General features: G+C 39.8%; 1 protein-coding gene across 10 annotated transcripts; it reads right to left on the bottom strand.

Annotated features, from left to right (window-relative positions):
* Positions 1-457: 457 nt before the first annotated feature.
* dazap1 (DAZ associated protein 1) lies at positions 458-21,139 on the bottom strand. 10 transcript variants are annotated; one of them, XM_027290278.1, is made up of 14 exons: positions 20,962-21,139; positions 19,692-19,732; positions 17,728-17,894; positions 17,114-17,179; positions 15,911-16,018; positions 15,624-15,672; positions 11,557-11,639; positions 7,872-8,019; positions 7,619-7,651; positions 6,854-7,024; positions 5,858-6,025; positions 3,117-3,209; positions 2,618-2,665; positions 458-1,361 (listed from the first exon to the last, which is right to left on the bottom strand). In XM_027290278.1, the coding sequence occupies exons 1-14, from the start codon at positions 20,991-20,993 to the stop codon at positions 1,189-1,191; spliced, it is 1,380 nt and encodes a 459-aa protein (XP_027146079.1). In that variant the 5' UTR covers positions 20,994-21,139; the 3' UTR covers positions 458-1,188. The 10 variants fall into 10 exon arrangements, with proteins under 10 accessions (XP_027146079.1, XP_019115167.2, XP_027146077.1 ...); XM_019259622.2 differs by having other exon boundaries at positions 5,858-6,022; positions 20,962-21,121; XM_027290276.1 differs by having other exon boundaries at positions 5,858-6,022; positions 6,854-7,003; positions 20,962-21,120.
* Positions 21,140-22,776: the final 1,637 nt, after the last annotated feature.

Here is a 22,776-nt window from a genome sequence, read left to right as displayed (position 1 = left end):
TGAAAATAAATTAATTTAAAAACATAATACTATCAAAATACAGTGTGACATGGAGTCAGGTAGAGCGTAGTGCGCATACATCACATACATACACATGGTTCGTTACAAGCTAAAATGTTACGTTAACATAGTGAGTGGAGGTCAAATGAAAACTGCAATCATGGCTCCAACATTAGGAAGAGAGGTGCAGATCAGGAGTGCCCCTTTTTCCACCATATTAGCTCTGCTTTTTAACTGTGACCTGTCTGTAGCTGAACAGGCTCGACTGTATCATAACGTCTGTTATGATGGTGGTACTTGGAGAGCTGAATTTTTTCTGAGGTGGTACGCGGCGTAAAAACTTTGACAAACACTGTTCTAATGCATTCATCGACTACTTGTTTCAGCTCTAGGTCTTCCACTGAAATAGTGAAAACAAATACATCCACAACCAAATACAAACATCTGGGACAAGCGCTGTATCCTTAAAACATTTATTTTTTGTAATAATTTGTCCTTTTTTTTTCTTTTTGCGTAAGTGCAAAAAATGCACCCAAAAGAGCCACCTGAGGGAAGTCTACATCTTTAAATAAAAAAACAAGCAAAGTGTACATTTATAGTACAAAATTCTCTTTTTAAAAAATTGCACAGTTTGTGTATAATATATATATATTCATAATCTCCATTTTAAACAAACTTTAAAGGCTCAGAAAGTAAACAAAATTCACCAAATGAAAAATAAAAACATTTTTTTCCCTAGAATTTAAAGCTGAGGAAACTTGAGACCCTGTTTTCATTTGTGTCCACCATAAATATACATATTTATATGCAAGTCTCTTTACATATAGTCTCTGTGCTAGTGTTTGACCAGACAATCAAAATTATTGCAAAGTAGTTTAGTTCTACTATAAAACATGGGGTGGGGGGGTGGGGGATAAAAGCTTCTTTCTGCTGAATGTTCCTTAAGTTATGCAAAAAAAACCTGGGTTTCTTTACACCCCATTTGAATTCACTGGAATCCCTGCTTTCACAAAGGTTTCTGTTTCACAAACTGTGTGCGAACAACGTTGCCATAGAACAATCCAGAACTCCAGTTTTGCTTGTTAGCGAGAACACACATTTCCCTGACTTTTTTTTGTTTGTTTTTTTTTGTTTTGTTTTTTTCATATTTTAACTTTACACAGCGGCCCTGGCCAGAGGTGGTGGTGGTCAGCGTCGATACGGGTGGAAGCCCTGTACGTTGTGGTTCTGCCCTCTGCCGAATGCACTGGCAGCAGGCTGGGGGGCAGCAGTGGGCTGTGCTGTTGGGGCCCCGTATGAGGCCGTCGGCTGGCTAGGGTCTGCGAAGCTGTGGCCGAATGCTGTCAGGTCCTGCCCGTACCCTGAGGAGGTCGACAGAGGGAGGAACAAGAGAGAGACAAGAGGACTTTAATGTCAGGGTCACCAAATGGTGTTCAGGGAGAAGCCTTAACGCTTTAAAAAGGAACTTTTTTATTATTATTATTATTATTATTATTTTAATGTAAAGGAAAAATCCACCTTTCACCCTTACACTATACAGTGTTTTCCAATTATTAGTTTTGGTTAAATGTGTTTATTTTTAGTGAACTGTCAAACTACTTTAGCTACCTGAAATACATGTATTCACATTGAAATGAATATTCTCATGCTGACTTATTGTTCCAATTTAACACATTTTGTCCCTGAATGTACTTTATAACTAGCTGTTAATAACCACAGATTTATTTCCTGATAATCACATTCAAATTTAATAAAATGCTTTGTCTTATCGACTTCTGATATCTACTGTAATTACATCTTGACTAGATCTATATTTTCAGATATGTTGAGATTTATGCATTCTTAATTTTTTTGTCTATGAATGGCTATGTTTGTGACAGAATATACATAAATTAACTGTGATAAGCATTAAAAGGTTTCATGGTGGATTTTTCCTCTAGATTCAAATGCTGTATTCATTCAATGAGCCCTTTAGTGTTCAATGTTTAAATGTATAGAGACAAGAATGACTATGTTTAAGGTGAGTTTAATAATCATTTAAAGTTGGGCTTCATTGAGGAAAACAATCTCTGTATTGTCTTGATGATCAGTGCAACACGCACAATGTTCTTCTATTCAAACACTGGATGGCACCATCTCCCTGCAAACAGACAAGGGAAACAAAGTGACACCCAGGGAATGAAAATAATCTGCCTGAAAAAAAAACAAAAGGCTGCTGCAACCCAAAATTCAGCAGCCACTGTCCAAGCCAAGGGGACTTTAAGGTTGAAACAACCTGAGTGGTTTGCTACCAAATGGCTGGTAAAAAAAAAAACAGTTGCAGCCAAATCGTTCCATCATCTTACTGGTAAACTTATTTTCCTGCCATGGTAACATCCAGTTAGATTTGGAAATGTCACCAATAAGCACTGAAGTAAGGAACATTTTAAATAACTAGAATGGAAAGACAAGAGATAGAAAGACAGAAAGAAAGAAAAAAAGGGGGAAAAGTTAGAATATACAACACATTTCTTTTGGGTTGCTCCATGAACGGAACCAAAACAATAAATCTGAAGAACAGGGAGCGGTCCCAACAGGACTGCCCGACAGAAGAATCTGAGAGGAATTGGAAATTTACTGGCATCGTGTCCTTCTTTAAATCTTCCTTCCTTTCTCACCCCTTTAGCTATAATGTAGAGACAGTACATGGGGGAAAAAAAACAACGGGTGAATGGATTGCTGATGCATAGACAACTGAACCATGGACAAATTTCCTGACAATTAGATCATCCTTTTATAATCAGCAAAGCAATGCGGACAGAGAGAGTGGACAAAAAAGGAGGACATGGTTAGTCTTGGTATAGTAAAGCTACAGCCGTTGAGTGAGATGACTTGCTTTGAGCGCCCAATGTAAAATCTCAATGTAAATTTCTTTCAAATCCACTCAGCTGTAAGACAGTCAGTGGCTGTGTACTATACAAGAGTTCACACGGTAATTTGTATGTACATGCAAAATGTACATGCAAAATACAAAACACAAAGCAAAAGAAAAAAGAACCAGGTTGCAGCTCTATAAACACTACAGTACTGAACAAATGCTACTTTTTGTGGTTGGAGAAGACGATGCTGGCACCTACCTGCACTATATCCTCCCTGCTCATCCTGACCATAACTGTGAGAAGGACGCGTTGGTCCGTAGGCAGAGGGGTCCTGAGGGTAGTTACCCAAGCCTATCAGGGAGATGAGGAGACCAGGTTGACTGAACCCAGATACTGCTGGCCGACTACTTTACATAGTTCCCCCCTTACTGAGCTAACAGAGCTGCACATATATACTCATTTACTGCGTCTGTACTATGCTTGGAGAGGCGTCACTGCTCAGCTTCATCTGGAAGTCAAAACAAAATGGAGTGTGAGTGTGTGAGCTATCTGCTCAGCTAGCACGCCTGACTTTTTTTTTTTTTTTTTTTAATCATGCCAGCCTGGTCTCATGAAATTTTGTGAAATGTGCATGATATGCTAAGATGCAAGTAATGTAAGGAATATGTTTTCCTACCAAAAAAAAAACACCAGGAGAAGGAAGAATACTAAAAACAGGGACTCAAACAACCATACCAGTGGTTTTGCATGTTGTAGTCTGTAAAACACGACTTATATGTGTCACACTGTTGCCAAACATTTTCCAAAGAAGGCCATACGTTCCTACGTTGATTTCCTATCTTCCAAGCTGCCATTGCTCCCCATTAATTTCAGCCTGATGTGAAAATAAATTGATATGAAACATTATTTATCTTTGTGTTACATTACATTATTGTTTAGTGTTTACTTTTGTTGTAAACTGATTATTTTCAAAACTTTAGGTTAGTAGTGTAACCCTGCTTCTTAGGAAAAAGAGTGCTAAGAACCAATCTCTCCTTGATGGGTCATTCAAGGACATTTCAACATCCTGGAGTTGTAAAAAGCATCTCTATGAGCTGCATTCCTGAAAATGGAAATCCATAAATCCAACATGGGCACAACTTTCCAGCAGACAATTCTCACATTTTAGATGTCACTGTTCTTGAATGCACCAAGTAGTTCTGTCAACAAAGTCAACAAAATGTTTACTGTAATAAATGACCTACAAATCAATTGTCACAGTGTACTGTATAATCATTTAAAATACATGGTATGCATTAGAAAATGGCATGCCATTTAATTAAACATGTGAAACCACTGGTTTGATCTTTACGCTAACCAAATTATTTCAACTCTCCAACTCCTCATAAGCCAAACTTACTGACCTGAACTGAAACCAAACTCGCTTTATTTGTCTAACCTCAACCATTTACGAACCTTACACAGATGAATGTGTCATTTTTTCCTGCTACTGCCATGTACACTTTCGTGGTAGAGGCGTGTGTGATTTGTGCCCACAACATCAGCATCATCAGCGTTTCTGATTTTCTGCTCATTTCACAAAAACTTTGTGAGACTACTGACGTCAATTACAGGACTAAGTGCCTGAACAGGCGGCGGACACTAAATGCAAAAAGCTGGATGGAAGATAAGCACAAGCAGGAAACACTGAACACGATGAGCAACTGTCATGACTGACAGCGATCACATGACTGAATTTAAATGTAGATCCAGCAGTGTGAAGCAGCTGTAAGCCAAGTCAGAAGAGAAATACCAGCCAGCCAAAGAACTGAATTAACACCTGACCCTTAACTGACTATGTTTTTATGGGCGACTGAATGGGTGGGTGTTAAATGAAGACCGAGCTTGTTCCTTTTCCATGGATGCTGGTTAGTTTTCACAGTATCTTGGCCTTTATCGTTACAGAACTGAAAACCTCCAGCCTCCATTTGTGCACTCAGCATGATCTCAAACCCTTAATCCTGCATGAGTATACAGTATGCCACTCGAGAGGCTAAATGTTTGAAATGACAGACATCGATGAGGCACATCATTTTCTACATTGAAACTAGAGTGGCCTTGATGATATATATTATTTTCAAGTCCCTACACACTGTCCAAAGATAACGTTAGACTACACTAACAGTCCAGTTCAAAGGCCACGAAGACAACAGCCACAAAGTAAAACCTACAGACAGTCAGAAAAACTCTAACATCTAACATCTGCAGGTATTTACAAGGCAGAGGAGCAAAGTTTACATTTTGCAGACAAGCATGCAAAGCTCCAGAGTGAAAACTGATGGACATGTTCAAATTTTTTGATAGGTATCTTGGCAGGTTGGACATGCCTAATTCCAGAAATAAAGGTTTCATGGACATAATACTGTCATGCTGGTGCTCTTCTATGGCAATCGTGCCAAGACCAGGAAAAGAAGCCAGCACAGTCATCAACAGGGAGGAAGAGGAGGAGGTGTAAAGGGAGTAATTAAAAGGTAGGAATATTTGTACAAAGTCGAATGTCTAGTACAGTCAGTCAGGAGGAGGTTGCACTCCCTTGAAAACCAAAACAAAATAAAAATGCAAAACAAAACAAAAAAAAGAACATTGCAAGGCAGGATGATCTAATTCAAACCTACCAAGACCTACCAATTTTTTTACCAATCCAAAGCCCAGCTGGAAAAACTTGACAGAAATGACTGCTGAAGACTCCTGGATATGGTGAAACTTCAGCAGCATCTTCACGGCAGAGCCAGAGGGGTTCATGTATGCAAGAAGCATGTATGCATGTGTAGCTATTCAAGCTAAATGGTACCAAGAGCAAGCTCCTTGCTTGTCTAACGTTTGTAGATATGCACTTAAATGAGCTGTAGTTGCATCCAATACAATATCCAGGGAGATGGGCAGGGCTGAGGGGTGAATCAAAAAAAGTAAATGGGAGAGAAAAGGGCAGCAAACCGTTTGATGCACAATGCTTTTCTTACCATACTGGCTATAAGGGAAGTCAGGCTGCCCAGTGGGAGCTTTGCTCAAGTCCTGAGTTGGTGTGGTGGCGGGGGCAAAGCCCAGAGGTGCAGTTCCCGGAGTGGTGGGCGGAGGAGGAACCTGTGGAGCATACTGGTCTGCTTGGGGTGTGCCGAAACTGTAACCTGCTGGAGAGTAATAAGATCATTTCTATGACTTTAGTGCTGCTTTATCACAGATTGTTTACAATGTACATGGAGTATAAAGGCCTTAGACCAGATGACCCTGGTCATGCCCCACTGTTAGTAGTAAAACACAGAAGTACTTCCATCTTATGACACAGTTTGGATGTAAAAAAGTCCAGTTGATCACACCCTAATATAAAATGAACCATAAAATAACACTACTAGTTAAAAGTATTAATCCATTTCTTCACCAAATCTCTCTTCATTTTAGTCTGTAAAAATACACATTGTACATCCACGTGTCATTTAAATATCAGCTGCCAGATCAAACTGTGAACACTGCCAACACACTTGTAACAGATCGTTTTGGGCTTCTATCCCAGCATTTTTTGTAATATTTTGCTATGTGCTAACAGGTTTAATAAGACACAGGCTTTTTTGCAACATTTCATGAAATGCTGGGTGTCTGTGAGTCACACTGTCCATGTCTGATAAGGTGGAGGTTCCTCCCTGACCACAGCAATAGTACAGCTGCCTGGAAAACCTGTCATAGATTAAATTAACACATGCGACACATTTTACTTAAAATAAAAATGCTGCCTTGAGGAACAATGGGAAACTGTTTTCGGTTTTGCTGATCTAAAAGTAGTTTTTGCAAGAAGGAAACACAGCTGACCTTCTGTGACCGTCAAAAATCAATAACCATTTTCAAAAACTCCTCATCTCCCCGACTAACAGTGGTTTCTTTACATACGCTACCTTACCTGTACGCACTCTGTAGTGATGTCAAAACCCCCAAGTGTAATGAGTGAGTGTATCAGTATTACTGACCAAACTGAGGTGCTGTGCTGTAGCCCTGCTGAGGGTAGCCCTGAGGTGCAGCGAAGCCGCCCGCCGGGGTCGTGACCAGGAATGCGTTGAAAGGTGATGGAGGTTGTGTGGGGGTTCCACGACCTGCCGACAATGGCGGTCCATACCCGCCTGCTCCAACACAGAACAGATCTATTTTATAGAAATGTTTTGATATAAATATATGCACGTTTTTTATAATAATAATAATAATAATAATAATAATAATGATGATGAACAGAAGACAGATGTACTGCATTTGAACTCTATCAATTTGAACAGCTGAATAAAAGACGTAAAGTTGATAAATAAATTGTCACACAGAACACAAACTAAAGCTGAAAGAAACTGAGCAAGAACATGGCTGACATTGCAGTGAGCGTTTGCAGGTTGACCCGGAGGTGGTGATATGAAACTGAGCCTGACCAATAGCAGGGGGAGGCTGGAATCTATTCAAGGCTGCCATCTGTCTCAAGCAGCAAATTATCAGCAGCCTCAGCCATTATGAATCAGTGATAACACGTGCTGTTAACTGTCATCAGCTTATTGGCCAAAAAGAGTGCAAGCCCATTTCTGTGACACAAGTGCTTCAAGATAAGCACATGATCACATGGCAAAGACACAAAATCTATCTGATATTTGATCAATTCAGCTATGCAACAAAACAAAACAAAAAAAAGACTAATTTACTAAAAAGGAAAGAAAAGATATGTTGTGTTTGTTGTCAAGTGGAGGTTGAACACCTACCTATGGGTTGGCCAGTTGTCGACACCCACACTCCTTCAAGAAGAGAAAGAGAGAGAAAAAAATGTTAGACTAAGGACAGTACTGTGCCTTAAATGTAAAATGTTCACAGAATCAGTTGACAGTGCGAGCAGTGACCTACATGTACAAGGTTAATCTCAAAGCAGAGGGTTTAACACATTTCAACAGTTACCACTATGTTTTCCTCTGAACAGCAAGCCTCACTGGTTCAGCTTTGGGACTCGTTCCCACTCACCCTGTGGCCCGTAAGGCTGTTGCCAGCCCTGGGCAGGCTGTGTTGTCCAACCATTAGCTGCGCTCAAGATGCCCCTGGGTGCCCACTGGCCAGGGCCAAGCTGGCCAGGAGCTTTGCTGTCACGAGGTTCAGCTTTCTTCACTTCCACCTGGACAAAGGGACAAGGAGGGCACATTTGGCAACACCAGTATAAGGTCCATGAAGTCCCTCACCTAGACAAGACCTGTCCTACCACTGATTATTTAAACTCAACATTTTGGGCCAGTTTGGAATCTTGCACTTTATGTTTATTAAAGTAATGAGGGGCAACTATGTTAATTAATATTACTGTGTAGCCAGGAGAGCTGTACAGCTATGTGTCTCAGGTACTAATTATCAAGCGGGAATTTCACTGTGGACAAAATCACAATGATGAATGATTCGCAATCTTTCCGAACTGCATCATGCCCAGATCTCAGACTTTTAAGATGTACCTGAGAAACATAGATTTATTATTTTCCTCAAATGAATTGCCCTATATATGATAGACATCTAATGGAAGGTCATGACTTACCTTTCTCCGGCTAACGCTTATCAAGAATCTCTTTTTTATTTTATTTGGAATAAGTTTTAGGGGTAAATGGATGTAGAGAGAAATTTGTATCTCAGTTCTAACATAATACATAAAGGTAAACATGCAGATAGTACAAATAAATTGTCTTTTCAGTCAATCTAAAATTGAATCTTCATACTGTGTCAAAGGTGAGACAACACTTTTCAATAGAGCACAAGTGACTGTTACACTTTGGTCCCAATTTAATGTCACTGCTGGAGGACCTTAAATGTTAGAAAGGTGACCTCAAGTTTCCTTTTGACGATAAGTCAATTATAATAATAAAGAACACCAATTCTTTGGGAATTACTGCCTTATTTTGTCAATTTGTGTACTCAACACTCAGAAACTGACTTCATTGATCCATTAAATTCCTTAAACATGACTTTTATATATAGTTATCATTCATCACTGTTTAATGGTTAAATGCCTTGGGTCAAATATAAATCTATTGCCCCAATAACAAAACTTCCCTTCCTGTAACTAGGCAAAGCTACCAACAGTTAACCAGAGCAAAGAAACAGGCTGAGACTAAGGGGGAGCCAACCAGAAATAGACTGAGGGGTTGAGTTATTGGGGTCACCTTGCAGGAGGAAAACGAATCACAAATTCCTCCCAGCTTTAAGGTGTTGCCACCTTCCCCAGCCTCCCCTCTTCCTTCTCTGTCGACCTAATTACATGCACATGTTTCCGGCAGTGGCCCCGCCGCCGCCGGCAGCTACCTGAGCACTTTCTCCCGTGGGCATCACAGCTACGAGTGATGGATACCATGACTTCTGTATAGTCCCCAACAGCAGAACTGGGATTTGTTCCACAGTTTGATGTGCTCCATTTTCTAATTTTGTAACTCATATCTCCCAGCCTCCCTCAAGTCCCAGCATAAGGTAATGTCAAGTCAAGAACAATGGATTAAGTCGAGCCTTGATTCCTGCTGGAAACCAGGGCAAAGTCAAGGGGGGCGGCTATCACTGGAGAGTATACAGGTTGGGCTGAATCATTTTCCAAGGAAATGGAATTCAAATCATTTTTGAAACGTAATAATCAGTGATGTCTCAATGAAAATGTCTTGTTTAATTTGACTGATTAACAAATAAAATTTGGTTTAATCTGATTCAGGGAAGCTTTTTACAACAATAACAATCTGTCTGGTGGCTCTCTTTTGGGAGAAAAATTAATTGCCGCACAAGAAAATAACACTTTAATTTATAGTTTGTTTACAGTAAACAGACGAGGGCCTCCCTGGAGGTCAGGAGGTTTAAAGCAACATTATGCAAGCATTAGTTTTTTTTGTGACTTTGCGCCCCTACAGTTTTCAGAGTGCAATTCCCTCTCGCGCCAATGACTAAAAGCCAGTCCAAGATTTACTCTTGTCTGGGCTTTTTCCCCCCATTCTCTATTTCTCTTTTTAGCTTCGTCTGTCAACGTCCTCTTCAGTCTCTTTAACCTCTGCCATGATATCCATACTGAGAATACCAAACTAAGTCACATAATTGGCAGTGTGTGATGTAGTGCCATCAAGCGTTACACACTTCTCACGGAAGATAGTACTCACTCGACCCAGGTTACATTGGGGATGCAAAGTGGGAATAAAAGTGAGCGTAGCAGAAAAAATATTTTGAAGCTGTTATTTTAAAAAAGGTTACAGAATGTTGCTTTAAGGTCCTAACAACAACCCAAAATATCCATAGTTCAACTCCACTCCCTAGTGTGCACTGTCCTCTCTCTCAAATAAATCCTTTTTTTACAAGAGAACGCCTGAACTCAATAAGAGTAAAATAAAACCAAATATACACAGAGGTCTTCTGAGTGTCAAGTGTCACAAACTGACTTTCAAATATTTAGAACACTTAAGCAGCCATATAAAGAATAGGGATAGAAACCAGATACATGTGATAATATGACTGAGTGTTTAACTTTGATCATTTTCTTATGCCCACAAATGATTACTGTTGGCACAGAGGGCAGAAAGGAGACTGTCTCTTCTGACATCTCTGTAGAGTAGTTTAAAAGCTGCTAATTACAAAATGTCTATTGGGGAAAAGGGGGGTTGCTCATGAATGAGAGCCTTAAAAGTGCATTTAAAACCCAAGTGTCAGGCCCAATCCTAGCTAGATATGTACAAAGTAGTACTTCATTTTACTACATCGCTACAGTTTTTTAATGGTTTGTTTTACTCTGCCGAGGTGCCAGGTGGGTGGTGTTTACCACATGCAAAGGAACAATTGAAGAAGGTTAGCAGGTGTGTTTAAATATATAACACCACAATGAATTTATTGTTTCTATCCGGATGGACAGCTTACCTGACACTATCTGAATTGTCTTTGTGCAGTAAACCCCATCCATCTGGTGCACACACTGAGATAAAACAAACACTAAGAAGTGACATGCAAATATTGCTGTGAGACTGTATGTCTTGTCCTAAGTAGTATTTTGGAGAACTGCCATTTGTTATTCAGTGAAATGACAGACACAGTATGGAGATTCTTCAACTGAGGTCACTGAGTTGAGCTTTTCAATTAAATTTTCGAAAAGAAAACATGTTGACGTGTAAGTGACCTGCCAACAAAATATCAGAAAACAAAAGAAACAGAACTGACTGGACCAATCCTTTAGGTGTTTTATATTCAGTGAAACTCTATGAGCTTTAAGGTCTTGACTTTATCTTTTCTTTTTCTTCTGCAGAACACAGAATAATATGACTAATATGACAGAATAATGTAACTTTAATATTTTAAGTACAACCTAATGCACTTCAGACATCCTAAAGGAGTGGTCAATTTAAACAAAGCCTTGGGCGACAATATAAACTGTGATATAACAGCATTTGTGGAGGATCGTTGTGCCTTTGGAAACTAAAGCAATAAGAGTAGTCAAACTTTGAGCAAAAAATAATAATGACAGTAAGATGAGTTAAATTAATTTAGTGGCCTGATCATTTTAAGATTAAGAATTTTGTGCTATATGATGCTACAGTCACTGATGGGAAGCCACTGGAAAATGAACACTAATAACACAGCATCATAGTATAATTGTGACTCCGTCGCCCAAGCCTCTGTTTGATCTTAAGGGTAAAATAAAACTACAACTACACACTTTTTTGCCCATGATGTCGTGAAAATGCATGTTGACAGCCTGGTCCACTGATTGTTCGGCCTCGAAAGTAATAAATCCAAAACCTAGCCAACGACCAAGAGTGAATCAAGGTAGCAGGGGGGTTGTGACAACACAAGATGAAGAACAGTATTGGGCTTCAGCAGAGTGAGGATCCGTCAAGACTGAGCAAGAGGCTCCTGGGGTTCGGATGATGTCGCAGACTTGCAGAACAACACAAATCCAAGGCTAAAGCCTGGGGGATTGAAGGAAACTTTTCTCTTTACTGTGCAGTGAAATATTTCGTAAAGATTAACAACACAGGACTGCTTAACTGCTAAACATGAAGACATGATGACTACAGCATTTGACTTAACATTGATAATTGCCAATTGAACCAATACTACATTTTGTTACTTCATGCCGTTTCATCCAAACCCCACCTTGATCTGTCCCTTGGTATATTGCTGTGGAGCACACACTCGCAGCAGCCATTGTTAATGCATCACAAAAATATGGAGAAACACAAACTGTAGAATGCCTAAAGCTTTCTCCAAGCTTTCCCAAATTCAGTATTTTACTTTTGAGTCAGCCAGGATAAGCCTAAAATGGACAATTAAAATATTGCTCACAAAGGTGACACAAAGATATAGGCCATAACTGGTTGCCCAAAGCAGCGATTTACTGATTTTCTTGGGGGACAAACAAAGTTCATCAATTCAAAGTCCGAGAACGTTTTAGTCCATGGTTTTGGCCACGCCAACCACTCAGTAAACTTTTTTATTTGGAACACAACTTTTCAGAGTGTTAGCTGGCCATATCGCGCTGCAGTGATCTACTTTCGATTTGATTAACTTTCCGCAGTGGCAGAACTGGGTTGTGTGCACAACTCTACTTGGGGACCTAACCTGAATCCAATTAAAAGTCCTACGAGACAACTGAGATTTTAGAGACCTCTAGTAACCTGCCAAGGATTCCCAAGCCTCATGATCTATTGCTATTAATAACATCTGTCAATGACCCGTCCTTAATCTAAATTTGAAACCAAGTTGACACATTAAAGAATTTGACATATCTTGGTTATGCTGACATGTCTTCGTTACAATCAACAAAGTTGACTTCTTACTTAAATCAGATATCGACTAAACTAAAACTTTTATCATTTGAAATGACAGATGTAGGACTGGGATCATTTATAGAGCAATAACAAGTGTTGGATAATCAATTAGCCAATCAACAGAAAATGTATTAAAGTTTTCTTACTTTTCTAATGATTGTAGACTGTGGACTTTTTGATTCTTAATACTAATATTAAACTATATTAAAATAATTATTGTTGAACAATTAATCTATTAATTGTGGAAATAATTACGGAGCCATCATTTATTCTGTCTATAATTACGCCATTACAAAATGACCTGATTACAGTACATCTTGTAAGACACTAAACAAGCATTTGATTTAAATTAAATGATTCAGAGGATGACTCTATATCAGGAACTTATTTTCTACCAAACATACCAATTTAAGAAGGAAAACTTTAGTTGCTGTTCAGCTCAACTCAACTCTTTCTCTCTAATTACTTTGAACCTTGATGTAACTTTGCATACACCCCATTCTGACCAACTACAAAAATTTGGGTGTTTTTACATTTGGCCTGTACCTCTGTGCTACCAGTAAATGCACAGTAACCTAAAAGGAGAAAAGACAAATCTTAAGAGACACCGTTAATCACATTCAAACCATTCACAAGGAGAAGGGGGACAGAAGAAAGAAAAATAGAAAGGGCTTACTTACAAAAATACTTAACTTTCTACATATGGGAAAACACATACTATGCCATTTAAGATACATCAGTTACGCTTAAATCAAGGTAAAGAAAACTTATTCCAATGCTGAAAGTCTAATGGTTTTAGTAAAAGAAGTAAAAGTTTCTACTATTAAAGATTATGTAATGATTGTTACTGGTACAATACATCATGTTAAATTCCAATGACAAACTATTCTGGGTTTGTCCCAACAGAGAATGAATGGGGGCTTTGAAGGAACAGCAGCAATACATGTTGTGGGTCAGTGGCCGCTGCATCATTGCTATGTAGGACAAATGCAGATGAAACAGCTGTGACTGTAACTCAGTGGGCAGAGTCTGACACCAACACTGCCAGTGGCGTGGAGGTCTGATTCCCAGTGAGGCCATCCGTGCTAAAAGTGTCGGCACATGTCATGAACTCACGATACATTTATGATTAACTGGACAAACTTTTCTGAGATGTTAAAGGTCTGTCGAAATAGGTTAGAGAGACTTTTGGAACAGCAAAAGGATATTCCATTGTTCTACTGACAACAATGTAATGTTCACCTTCAGCATTTGGGCTGAAACCAGACTCTTTGAAGGACAAATCCCCCCTTAGACACTCAAACTGTGCTCAATATGCCAGTTGCATGTTGTGATAAAGTACTGTATTTTTTGGAGCACCTACTTTCCTGCAAGCTGCCTTCTCTCCTCCAGTTAGTGATTTCCTTTGCCTTCAGCGCTCCAAATAGATGCATGAACGTCTTGCATTTAGTAAGTTTAATTAGAGATTATTTTATAGTAGACAAATAGATTGCACTGCAAATATGATCTGCTTTAATGACGCTACTATGGAGACAAACTGGCATCCCTACTTCTGAAACAGACTTTTTAAATTAATTTTCTTAAGCAAACATGCCAGAAATCGACTGAAGATTTGAGGGTTTTTAATATTTTCTAATATTAAAACAAGTGATCAATAAACAGTTAATGAATCACTAATTGACATAAATATAACTCTTACTAGCCCTACTTAATGTGCTATAACATCACATTTACATTTAGCCTGTTATCCACAGCAGTGGGAACAAAACAAACAACAGAAAGGACATCAAAATGTTTAGTCTATCACCAGCTAATGCCGCCATTTGTTTTAGAGTGGATGTGTCCTTTAAAAAGGTTAGGTTCACCACAGTCTGTCTGTGAAACAAGACATATAAATGCTGCTTCCTGTAATTCTTCCTCCCGTTCATACCGGCCATTACAAGATCCCTTCCTTATGTGGTTGCAGTGTCTTTCCTCATGTGAGCTTTAAATAAACTTGAATACATTTTTGCTTAGAGTAGCACTGGAAACATGCTAGGAAGGACTCTCTTGACAGCGAACATGAACTGGAGGAATAATCACACCAAGAAAAAAAAAACTCTGGAAATGTTCAAATGAGCATCTGAATATTGTTTTAAGACAAACCTGAAAAACTGTGAACCTCTCTTTTAATAATTTAATGCTGGTGGAAATTCTTTATTATATCTTTAAACAAATCTGAATGTTTCGCTGAGCTGTTTAAACCTTCCTCTGGAGGTTTCATAAGGGCCCTCTGTGCACCATTAGTCGGACTAATACATTTTAGTAGTAATCATAATTACACATAATAAAGAGCACTACTCGTGCAGCAGGTCCAAAGAATTTTAAAGTTGCTCTCGAGAATGAACATTTTCACTATTTCTGCTCTGATGATGGCCTTTGTGAAGTTGAAACTAGCCTGTGTTTTTTACGCCTTATTCTTGACTCGAAGATTTGAAGATAACTTCTCTTCTTGCTCTGCACGAAAAACAATTTTTTTCTGAAAACAATATATTTAACCGAGTACAAATTTGGCTCATGTGGTCACAGAAGGTCATTAAGGACACTGCATCATTTTAGATTTAAGCATATCGAGATGTATTTTAAAAAGGTGCCATCTACGGTTGTACTATGCAGGTAAATATGTAATATTGTACAAATTGTACAAAAATGTACCGCCTTAAAACATTACAAGTTATGTTTTCCATTTGATGTACGCTGTGGTGACTTGGTATGAGGTTTTAGTGAACATGCTTTTGTGTGTTATTGTGTGTCTTTATTGCACACAAAACCCTTGTTATGGGTGACAGTGTTTAAATTCAATTGCATATCTGCGGCTGAATGGGCTTTTTCTCTTTGGGCCAGAATAGTTTGTCATGAGATTTAAGATGGTAAGGTATGGAGAGGGGAGAGAAAAAACGGGATCAGCTTTTACCTCGGGGCCTCTGCTTCTCCGCATCATAGATCATTACCACCTCTGTGACCTTGAATGGGACAAAGGGAAACAGTGACTCCATTTAGAAAACCAGACATGGTCCGTTCTTAGTCCAATTAAATATTCTGCCTCAATTTGGACAAATAATTAATTGTCCTATCCCATCCCGCTATTTTTTATTTTTTTTTGGTTATATTATAGCATTGACCCTTTTCAATGTCACATCCATTCAAGCAGTCTTAATGACGATATGAACTGACTTGTATTATGCACACGACAATACTCACCACTCCGAATCTATTGAAATAGTCCCTGAGTTCAGGCTCGCCGCAGTTATGGGGGATTCCACCTACAAATATCTTCTTTGATTTATTGCTATCAGCTTTGCTGCCCTTCTGAAAGAAAACAGGGAGTGTATGGATTTCAATGTCTGTTAAAGGATCACTCTGGGAAGGGGCCAGTTAGCCATCATCTATTCAGACAGTGCAGTAGAAATTAGGTTCTCCTCTTGCCCTGGGGTATAATTCTTAACATGTCATGTCAATGCAAACACTAGTCTCCACAGATCAGAAAGCACGGTTTACTGCACTTACTCACAACCACTAAGCATTTCACCATTGCTGTGCACTGCATTCATGCTGTAAAGGCTAGAGGCTGCTTACAATAATAATGATTTCTAACAATTACATCTTCTGCTTTGTTCAGAAAACATTCAGTAGCAGCTACGTGACTTCACATCAGTGAGAGGAGTTCCAGTCGCAGGCAATGAGCGTCATTAATAAAAGCTTCTGACTTGCAATTTATGCTTGCAGCCAAATGTGTGACGTATAAAAGTATTTCATTGACAACAAAGGTACAGTGCCTAAAATCTTTGCTGCCCAAAGGAACAAAATGATCTGATGTGCAGTGGCTTGATCATTGGGCATTGTTAATCGACCCACAAATTACCCACGTTGGTGCAGAGATTTTCTGCATTTCAAAAAAAGAAAAATGCTGAAAGCAGTTTTCGGTAGCACACCAGCCAACTCATCTCTAAACCTACCGTTTTTTTTTTCCGTCTAGATATTTCAGCTAAGAATGCAAAAAAAATTCAAAATCGAGAAAACACACATTCAAGAAAAGGTCATGCAAAACTGTTATTATAATTCAAATATTTACCATCGTGATACAGGGTAGTGTAACATTTGATTTGACATCTTGATCACAAACTTCTTTAATGCTTCTGTGATTTATCAAAACCTTACAACAACTCCAATCATTCTCAAAATGTACTAAGGCTGTACCCTGTGAGAAAATGGAGATTTAGGTCAAAGTCAGAGTGTTTTGGGTTTTTTTTTTTTTATAAATGAAGCTCAAGGTCTCCTCATGGCCCATTAAAAGAAACTAGAGTCCGACCTCAGGAGGAGGGGATGCAGAGACTGACGGCCTGAGTCTTATTCCAGCAGAAACACCTAGCCTAGCCTCCATAGTAATAATCAGATTCCTCTTACCCAGCCCTCCTTGGTTCGAGACTTTTCAGGTTGCATTCCTCTGGGAGTGCATGGCTTCGGGTCAATCTGACAACACAGAGGGAGAGAAAACGTTTGACATTAGCCCCAAATAAAAGGCACCTTCAAATGTTCTTCACCGAATCCATTACGGTATACTGGCTCACCCTCGCACAACATGTACTGACACACATTCATTTAAACATGTGGCCAATAACATTTCATGCCCTTCTCTGCCTCTGTCAACAGTAGAAAGGAGGCAATATGTCATTCATGGGGAGCTGACTGTATGGAAGCATTAAAGCAGTGGAGAAAACTAGATTAACAGCAGCTGTTTCTTTTCAGCCGTCTGCGGGATATCCGAGTTTAGCTGCCAGTTTTGTTCATTTGAATCTGAACAGGTAAGTCTTGTTGAGCAAACAAATGTCAGTCTTTGCAGAGAGCATCATTTGTCCTAATGTCTGCAGACAGCAAGAACCCAAAGCAGAAATGCATTTCTCCTTGAAAAACTTCTAATCACTCTGAATGATGAAATACAGGATGAGGTTTTTCACACTGCACACACAGATTACTCAACATGATTTGCCTATCTGCTCCTTTGATTTTAAAATACTCACATTTCTTCCATCGAGATTATGCGGCTTTGTCTCCAGCACTGTCCGTACACAATTGGGGTCTTTGAATTTTACAAAGCCGAAGCCTCGTGACTGATTTGTAGTTTTGTCCTTCATGATGACACAATCTACTACTTCCCCGTACTGTGAAAAGTAGTTTCTCAGTGTCTCTGAGAAGAGAAAGAAAATGACATAACAGCACTGCTTCATAAAAATAAGCACAGAAAGGTGAAATTATAATTGAAGATATAACTTAGCCCAGTTTGCCCTCTGAACACAAAGAAATGCAGTCATGATTTATAGAACGTGTCCTTTCATTATGATAAATGAGGCTAAGAAAATATCTTCAGCACTTCAACCTGTACTAAAACTGTAACTGGGACCAAAACAGGTGTGGGGGTAAAAAAGAAACACAAGCACCACTCTATAAAATCACACAGGGAACACTAGAAGTCATTCAGTGACCTTGATTTTGTCTTATAGCAGAATGTTGGAAATTGTACTGGTGCTTTTTTCGTGTAAAAACAAAACAGCGCAGTCACATTCAAAGAACTGACCCACTGTCTTGTTACAGAGCACTAAATGTACACCCAACTACTATAACGCCCGCACACGCCCACACAGGCAAGGCGTGCAGGCTTGAACAAATGAGGACTCACTTTGTAAAAGGGAGTTATCATGATTGCTTTTCTTATAGCTGGGAAGCCCTCGGGCATCGCCAGGGAAACAAGCTGAGAGTTACGCAGTGCTGTGGTTCAGATAATAACGCTAACAGGGCTGTTAACACAGGCTTGTACAAAGTTACACAATGGCCAACCGAGCATGAACCAGTTAAGTCCTTTAGACAAACTCAACCATCTCTGGACAACTGTGAATGACAGTTGTATGACAGTGTATACGTACACCGGATATACAATGCAGGCCGAGTGGCCAGTGTTGTTACGGTTTGCAACTGATCATCAGTAATTATGTGAAAAAGGGAAATCACAATGACAACACAGGAAAACTGCATGAATAAAAACGAACAAGTAGAACAAGTCCAGTCTACCAACACTGTTAAGAAGACCATTTCTATTTGCATAAAGACAATGAACATGGCAAAAACGTGCAGAATAGCTGAACTATGCCGTGTTTGCTGCAGCGCTGTAAGACTGCTAACACGTTTCTATTTTCTTGTCCACTTATCATGATATACACATCGTATTAGCACTGTGATGTGATATTTTCAATAATATCAGTGGTGTCATGTCACATCATATCAGTACCACAATTGATATTATTTGCAATGATGTAGTTATTATAACAGTGTAAGGGTAGTGGTTCTCAAACTGAGGGGCAGGACCCCTGAGGGGGACATACAGCCACTGCAGGGGGACGACCAGAAAATATGGAGGGAAACTAAGTGGAATGAATATGATTTATGAAGGGACAATAAACAAACTGTCTGAGTCTGCTGATGCTTTTTAAGTAGTCTCTTTGTCTATCAGTGTTAATGGTTGATAAAAATTGTGAACTTTTTTCAGCTTCTGAAGTGAGGCATGCCAGGAAAAGTCTGAGAACCGCTCCATAGGTGCCAATATGATGTCCACCTTAACTCAGTGATAAATATGGCATTCAACAAAGCGTGTTGTTATTTTACAAAAATCAACCAAGCTGCTGAAATGTGTCTTAACAAAGCCGCATGAGCACTCCGTCATTTAAATCAGTGACCACATCAAACAGGCGTATTTGAATTATTGTATTGCCATATGCAAAAGATCATATAACCCTAATCCTCATATTTCTATACTATTGCTCCACTCTATAGGTATGACCTGACAAGAGTTTATTCAACTTTGATTCAAACTCCAGACAACAAACAACAACAAGTCCACACATCGTCACCTAGACAAATTAATAAAAAAATAAAAAAAAGACTTTGCACATCAAGTGACTGAGCCTTTCGCAGGTTCAACAGTGTGACTTACCTTGTGTGGTACTCCAGTCCAATCCGCCCACGAAAAGTTTCCTGAAAAGAGCAGATAAATCACCATCAAGTCAGGCACTGGTCATCACTTTGGGTAAATTATAAACTGTCACATACTAAAAAGCATAATTACAAAGTGTTGTCTGTCCAGCGGCCTTAAAAAAAAAAAAACACTTCAAACACACACAGGTCTTGGTGGAGAAGATTGAAGGCACAGTTTGAGAGGCATAACAACGCTACAGCTGACTAAACACACAAGTACACAGATATTACACAACATGAGGCAATGCTGCTACCAAAGCTGCTGCAGCTTAAGGAGATGTGTACACAGCCCCAGCTGAAAAATGCCCGTGTTTTATGTGACTCATGTGCAGGTCTAGTCCTGGCCGTGGATGTCACTTTGGTGCTCTAATACTGAATGCAATGGCCTCGATAATAATAGTCTTTTTATGAACCTCCTGCCACGTAAGTTACCCCGGGACAGACAGACAGACAGACAGACAGACAGAGACATAGCGTTTAGCAGGCTAACAAAACACTCAGTTTGAGGAAAACTGACTCCAGATGCTGCAGCAGCTGCAGCTGCAGCAGCCGCTATCCACCACCGGCTCCAGCTTTCATCGCTGAAACCCCGAGTGTAGTCAAGCCGGAGCGGGAGGAGAGCGGCTGCTCGGCTCGCTGCATGCGGACCGGTGAACTCGGGTGATGCTGGTTGCAAAAAAAACTGCAAGTTTAACGACAGTTTAAGCGGCACTGCTGTTAAACCAGCTACCGAGTTTGTTAATGCCTGACTGAGAAAGTGTGGCTGTGACAAAAGTGGAGGGTTAGTGCAGAGGAGGATGCTCCATCCTCCGGCAGTGCCCGCTAAATGTCCTCGCATCGGCGAAGTCAAGAAGAGGAGACTTTCGCTTCGCTGGCAAGCGTTAGCTAGGCTAGCTCAGCGGAGCTAACCGAAAGCAGCAGTGAAATAAGTAACTCCACGTCCACTCACTCTCCTGACAAGCCGAGTGACAGGACTCCGGACAAACACGGTCCATTTCACCGCAAACAAGAACAGCCACAACTGAGCTACTTTGTTGACTACTTTCACTTTTTGGCCGTCTTTCCTCAGGCTAGCGATGTCGCTAAGTTACTACGGCTAGCCTAGCTTGCTAGCTAACGTTAGCTGTCAAATGACAGCTTGACACACACCGCGCGCTAACTATAAGTTACAATGCAGCGTACAATGTCACGCGTCCGCAGTGGAGAGGCTTTGTTAAAATGGATCTTACCCGACTTCATCTCCGACTAAGTTGTTGTTCATTTCTGAGGCTAAAGCGGGGGACTGTAGGAGCTGTGACCGGCTTATTGCTTCAGTGCTGCCCCTCTCAGACTGAGAGCGGAGGAAGGTCACTCCGCTTTTTGGTTCAAACTGTTTCTGCGCAATGACGACGCTGCAGGGGGCAGCGGCCTTTAAAGGAACATTACACCCAACCACTCACTCTCCTCACTATATTTATCTCTCCTATCCTACAGGGGCAGCTTTAGTTCATTAAGCATTCCTATCAGGGAATTGTTTTTACAAGGAAACAGCCCCTCATAACAATAAATGATAGCCGGTTAAAACATTTAAACAACTGGAAAACGATGAAAAGCAGACAGTCCTCTTAAGACACAATGGGCTGATGACAGAACACAATCATTTCTAAAGAATCAAATCAAATCAAATCAAAATTTCTTCTTGGAAGTATTCTGTCTGTAGATCATAGGATTGTGTTGCGTTAATGTTTTGTCAGTGTTAATGTTATGTTATTAACATTACATAACATAAACGTAACATAACATAAACATTAACATAACATAACATAACATAACATAACATAACATAACATAACATAAACTTAACATAGCATTAACATTAACATAAGATTAACACAACATCAACATATCATTAACATAAACATTAACATAACAGCATAGCATAACATAATATAACATAACTTAAACATAACATAGCATTATCATAATTAACATATCATTAACATATAATTACCATAACATTATCATATCATTGCCATAACATACACATTAACATAACATAACATTTACATTTACATTTACATTTACATAACATTAACATAACATTGACATAACATAAACATATCATTAACATATCATTGACATATCATTACCATTACCTAGCATAACATAAACATAACATAAACATAACATAGCATTAACATTAACATATAATTACCATATCATTATCATATCATTGCCACAACATACAAATTAACATAACATTTACATTAACATAAACATAACATTAACATATCATTACCATAACATAAACATTAACATAACATAGCATAACATAAACATAACATGACATAACATAACATTGGCATAACATTTATTATAACCTTTATTTAACCAGATAAAAAACCCATTGAGATCAAGACCTCTTTCACAAGGGTGACCTGGCCAAGAAAGGCAGCAGCACACGTAAACATAACATGAACATAACATTAACATATCATTGGTATATCATTACCATTACATAGCATAACATAAACATAAACATAACATAACATATAACATAACCACATAAACCCCTCCTGGAGCTGCCACCTTACTGTGGTGGAGCGGTTTGCGTGTTCCAATGATCCCAGGAGCTATGTTGTCAGGGGGACCCCTCCCATGGGCCCACCACCCATGGGAGGGGTCACAGGGGGCGTGTGCAAAGAGAGTTGGGCGGCAGTCGGAGGCAGGTGCACGAAATTGAGAGGTACCGGCTAGATACAGTCGGGCTCCGGAACCACTTTCCTTGAGAGGGGTTGGACACTCTACCACTCTGGAGTTGCCCCCGGCAAGAGGCACAGAACGGGGGTAGGAATGCTTGTTTCCCCTCGGCTCAGCGCCTGTACGTTGGGGTTCACCCCGGTGGACGAGAGGGTAGCCTCCCTTTACCTTCGGGTGGGGGGACGGGTCCTGACTGTCGTCTGTGCCTATGTGCTGAACGGCAGTTTGGAGTACCCACCCTTTTTGGGGTCGTTGGAGGGGGTGCTGGAGAGCGCTCTCTCTGGTGACTCCCTCGTCCTCCTGGG

This window comes from Larimichthys crocea, chromosome XVII, assembly GCF_000972845.2.
Source record: "Larimichthys crocea isolate SSNF chromosome XVII, L_crocea_2.0, whole genome shotgun sequence".
Lineage (NCBI taxonomy): Eukaryota > Metazoa > Chordata > Actinopteri > Sciaenidae > Larimichthys > Larimichthys crocea.
The sequence above is the reverse complement of the archived record's forward strand: the minus strand, read 5'-3'. Positions and strand labels throughout refer to the sequence as shown.

What these genes read in the sequence shown, in the direction of transcription:
- dazap1 (XM_027290278.1), bottom strand. Translation starts at nt 20,993, where the DNA reads ATGAACAACAACTTAGTCGGAGATGAAGTCGG. An exon ending in CTCGAACCAAGGAGGGCTGG is followed by an intron (nt 16,019 to 17,113) that starts GTAAGAGGAATC and finishes GTTTTCTTTCAG; the next exon opens with AAGGGCAGCAAAGCTGATAG. An exon ending in CAGCACAGCACCTCAGTTTG is followed by an intron (nt 6,026 to 6,853) that starts GTCAGTAATACT and finishes ATTACTCTCCAG; the next exon opens with CAGGTTACAGTTTCGGCACA.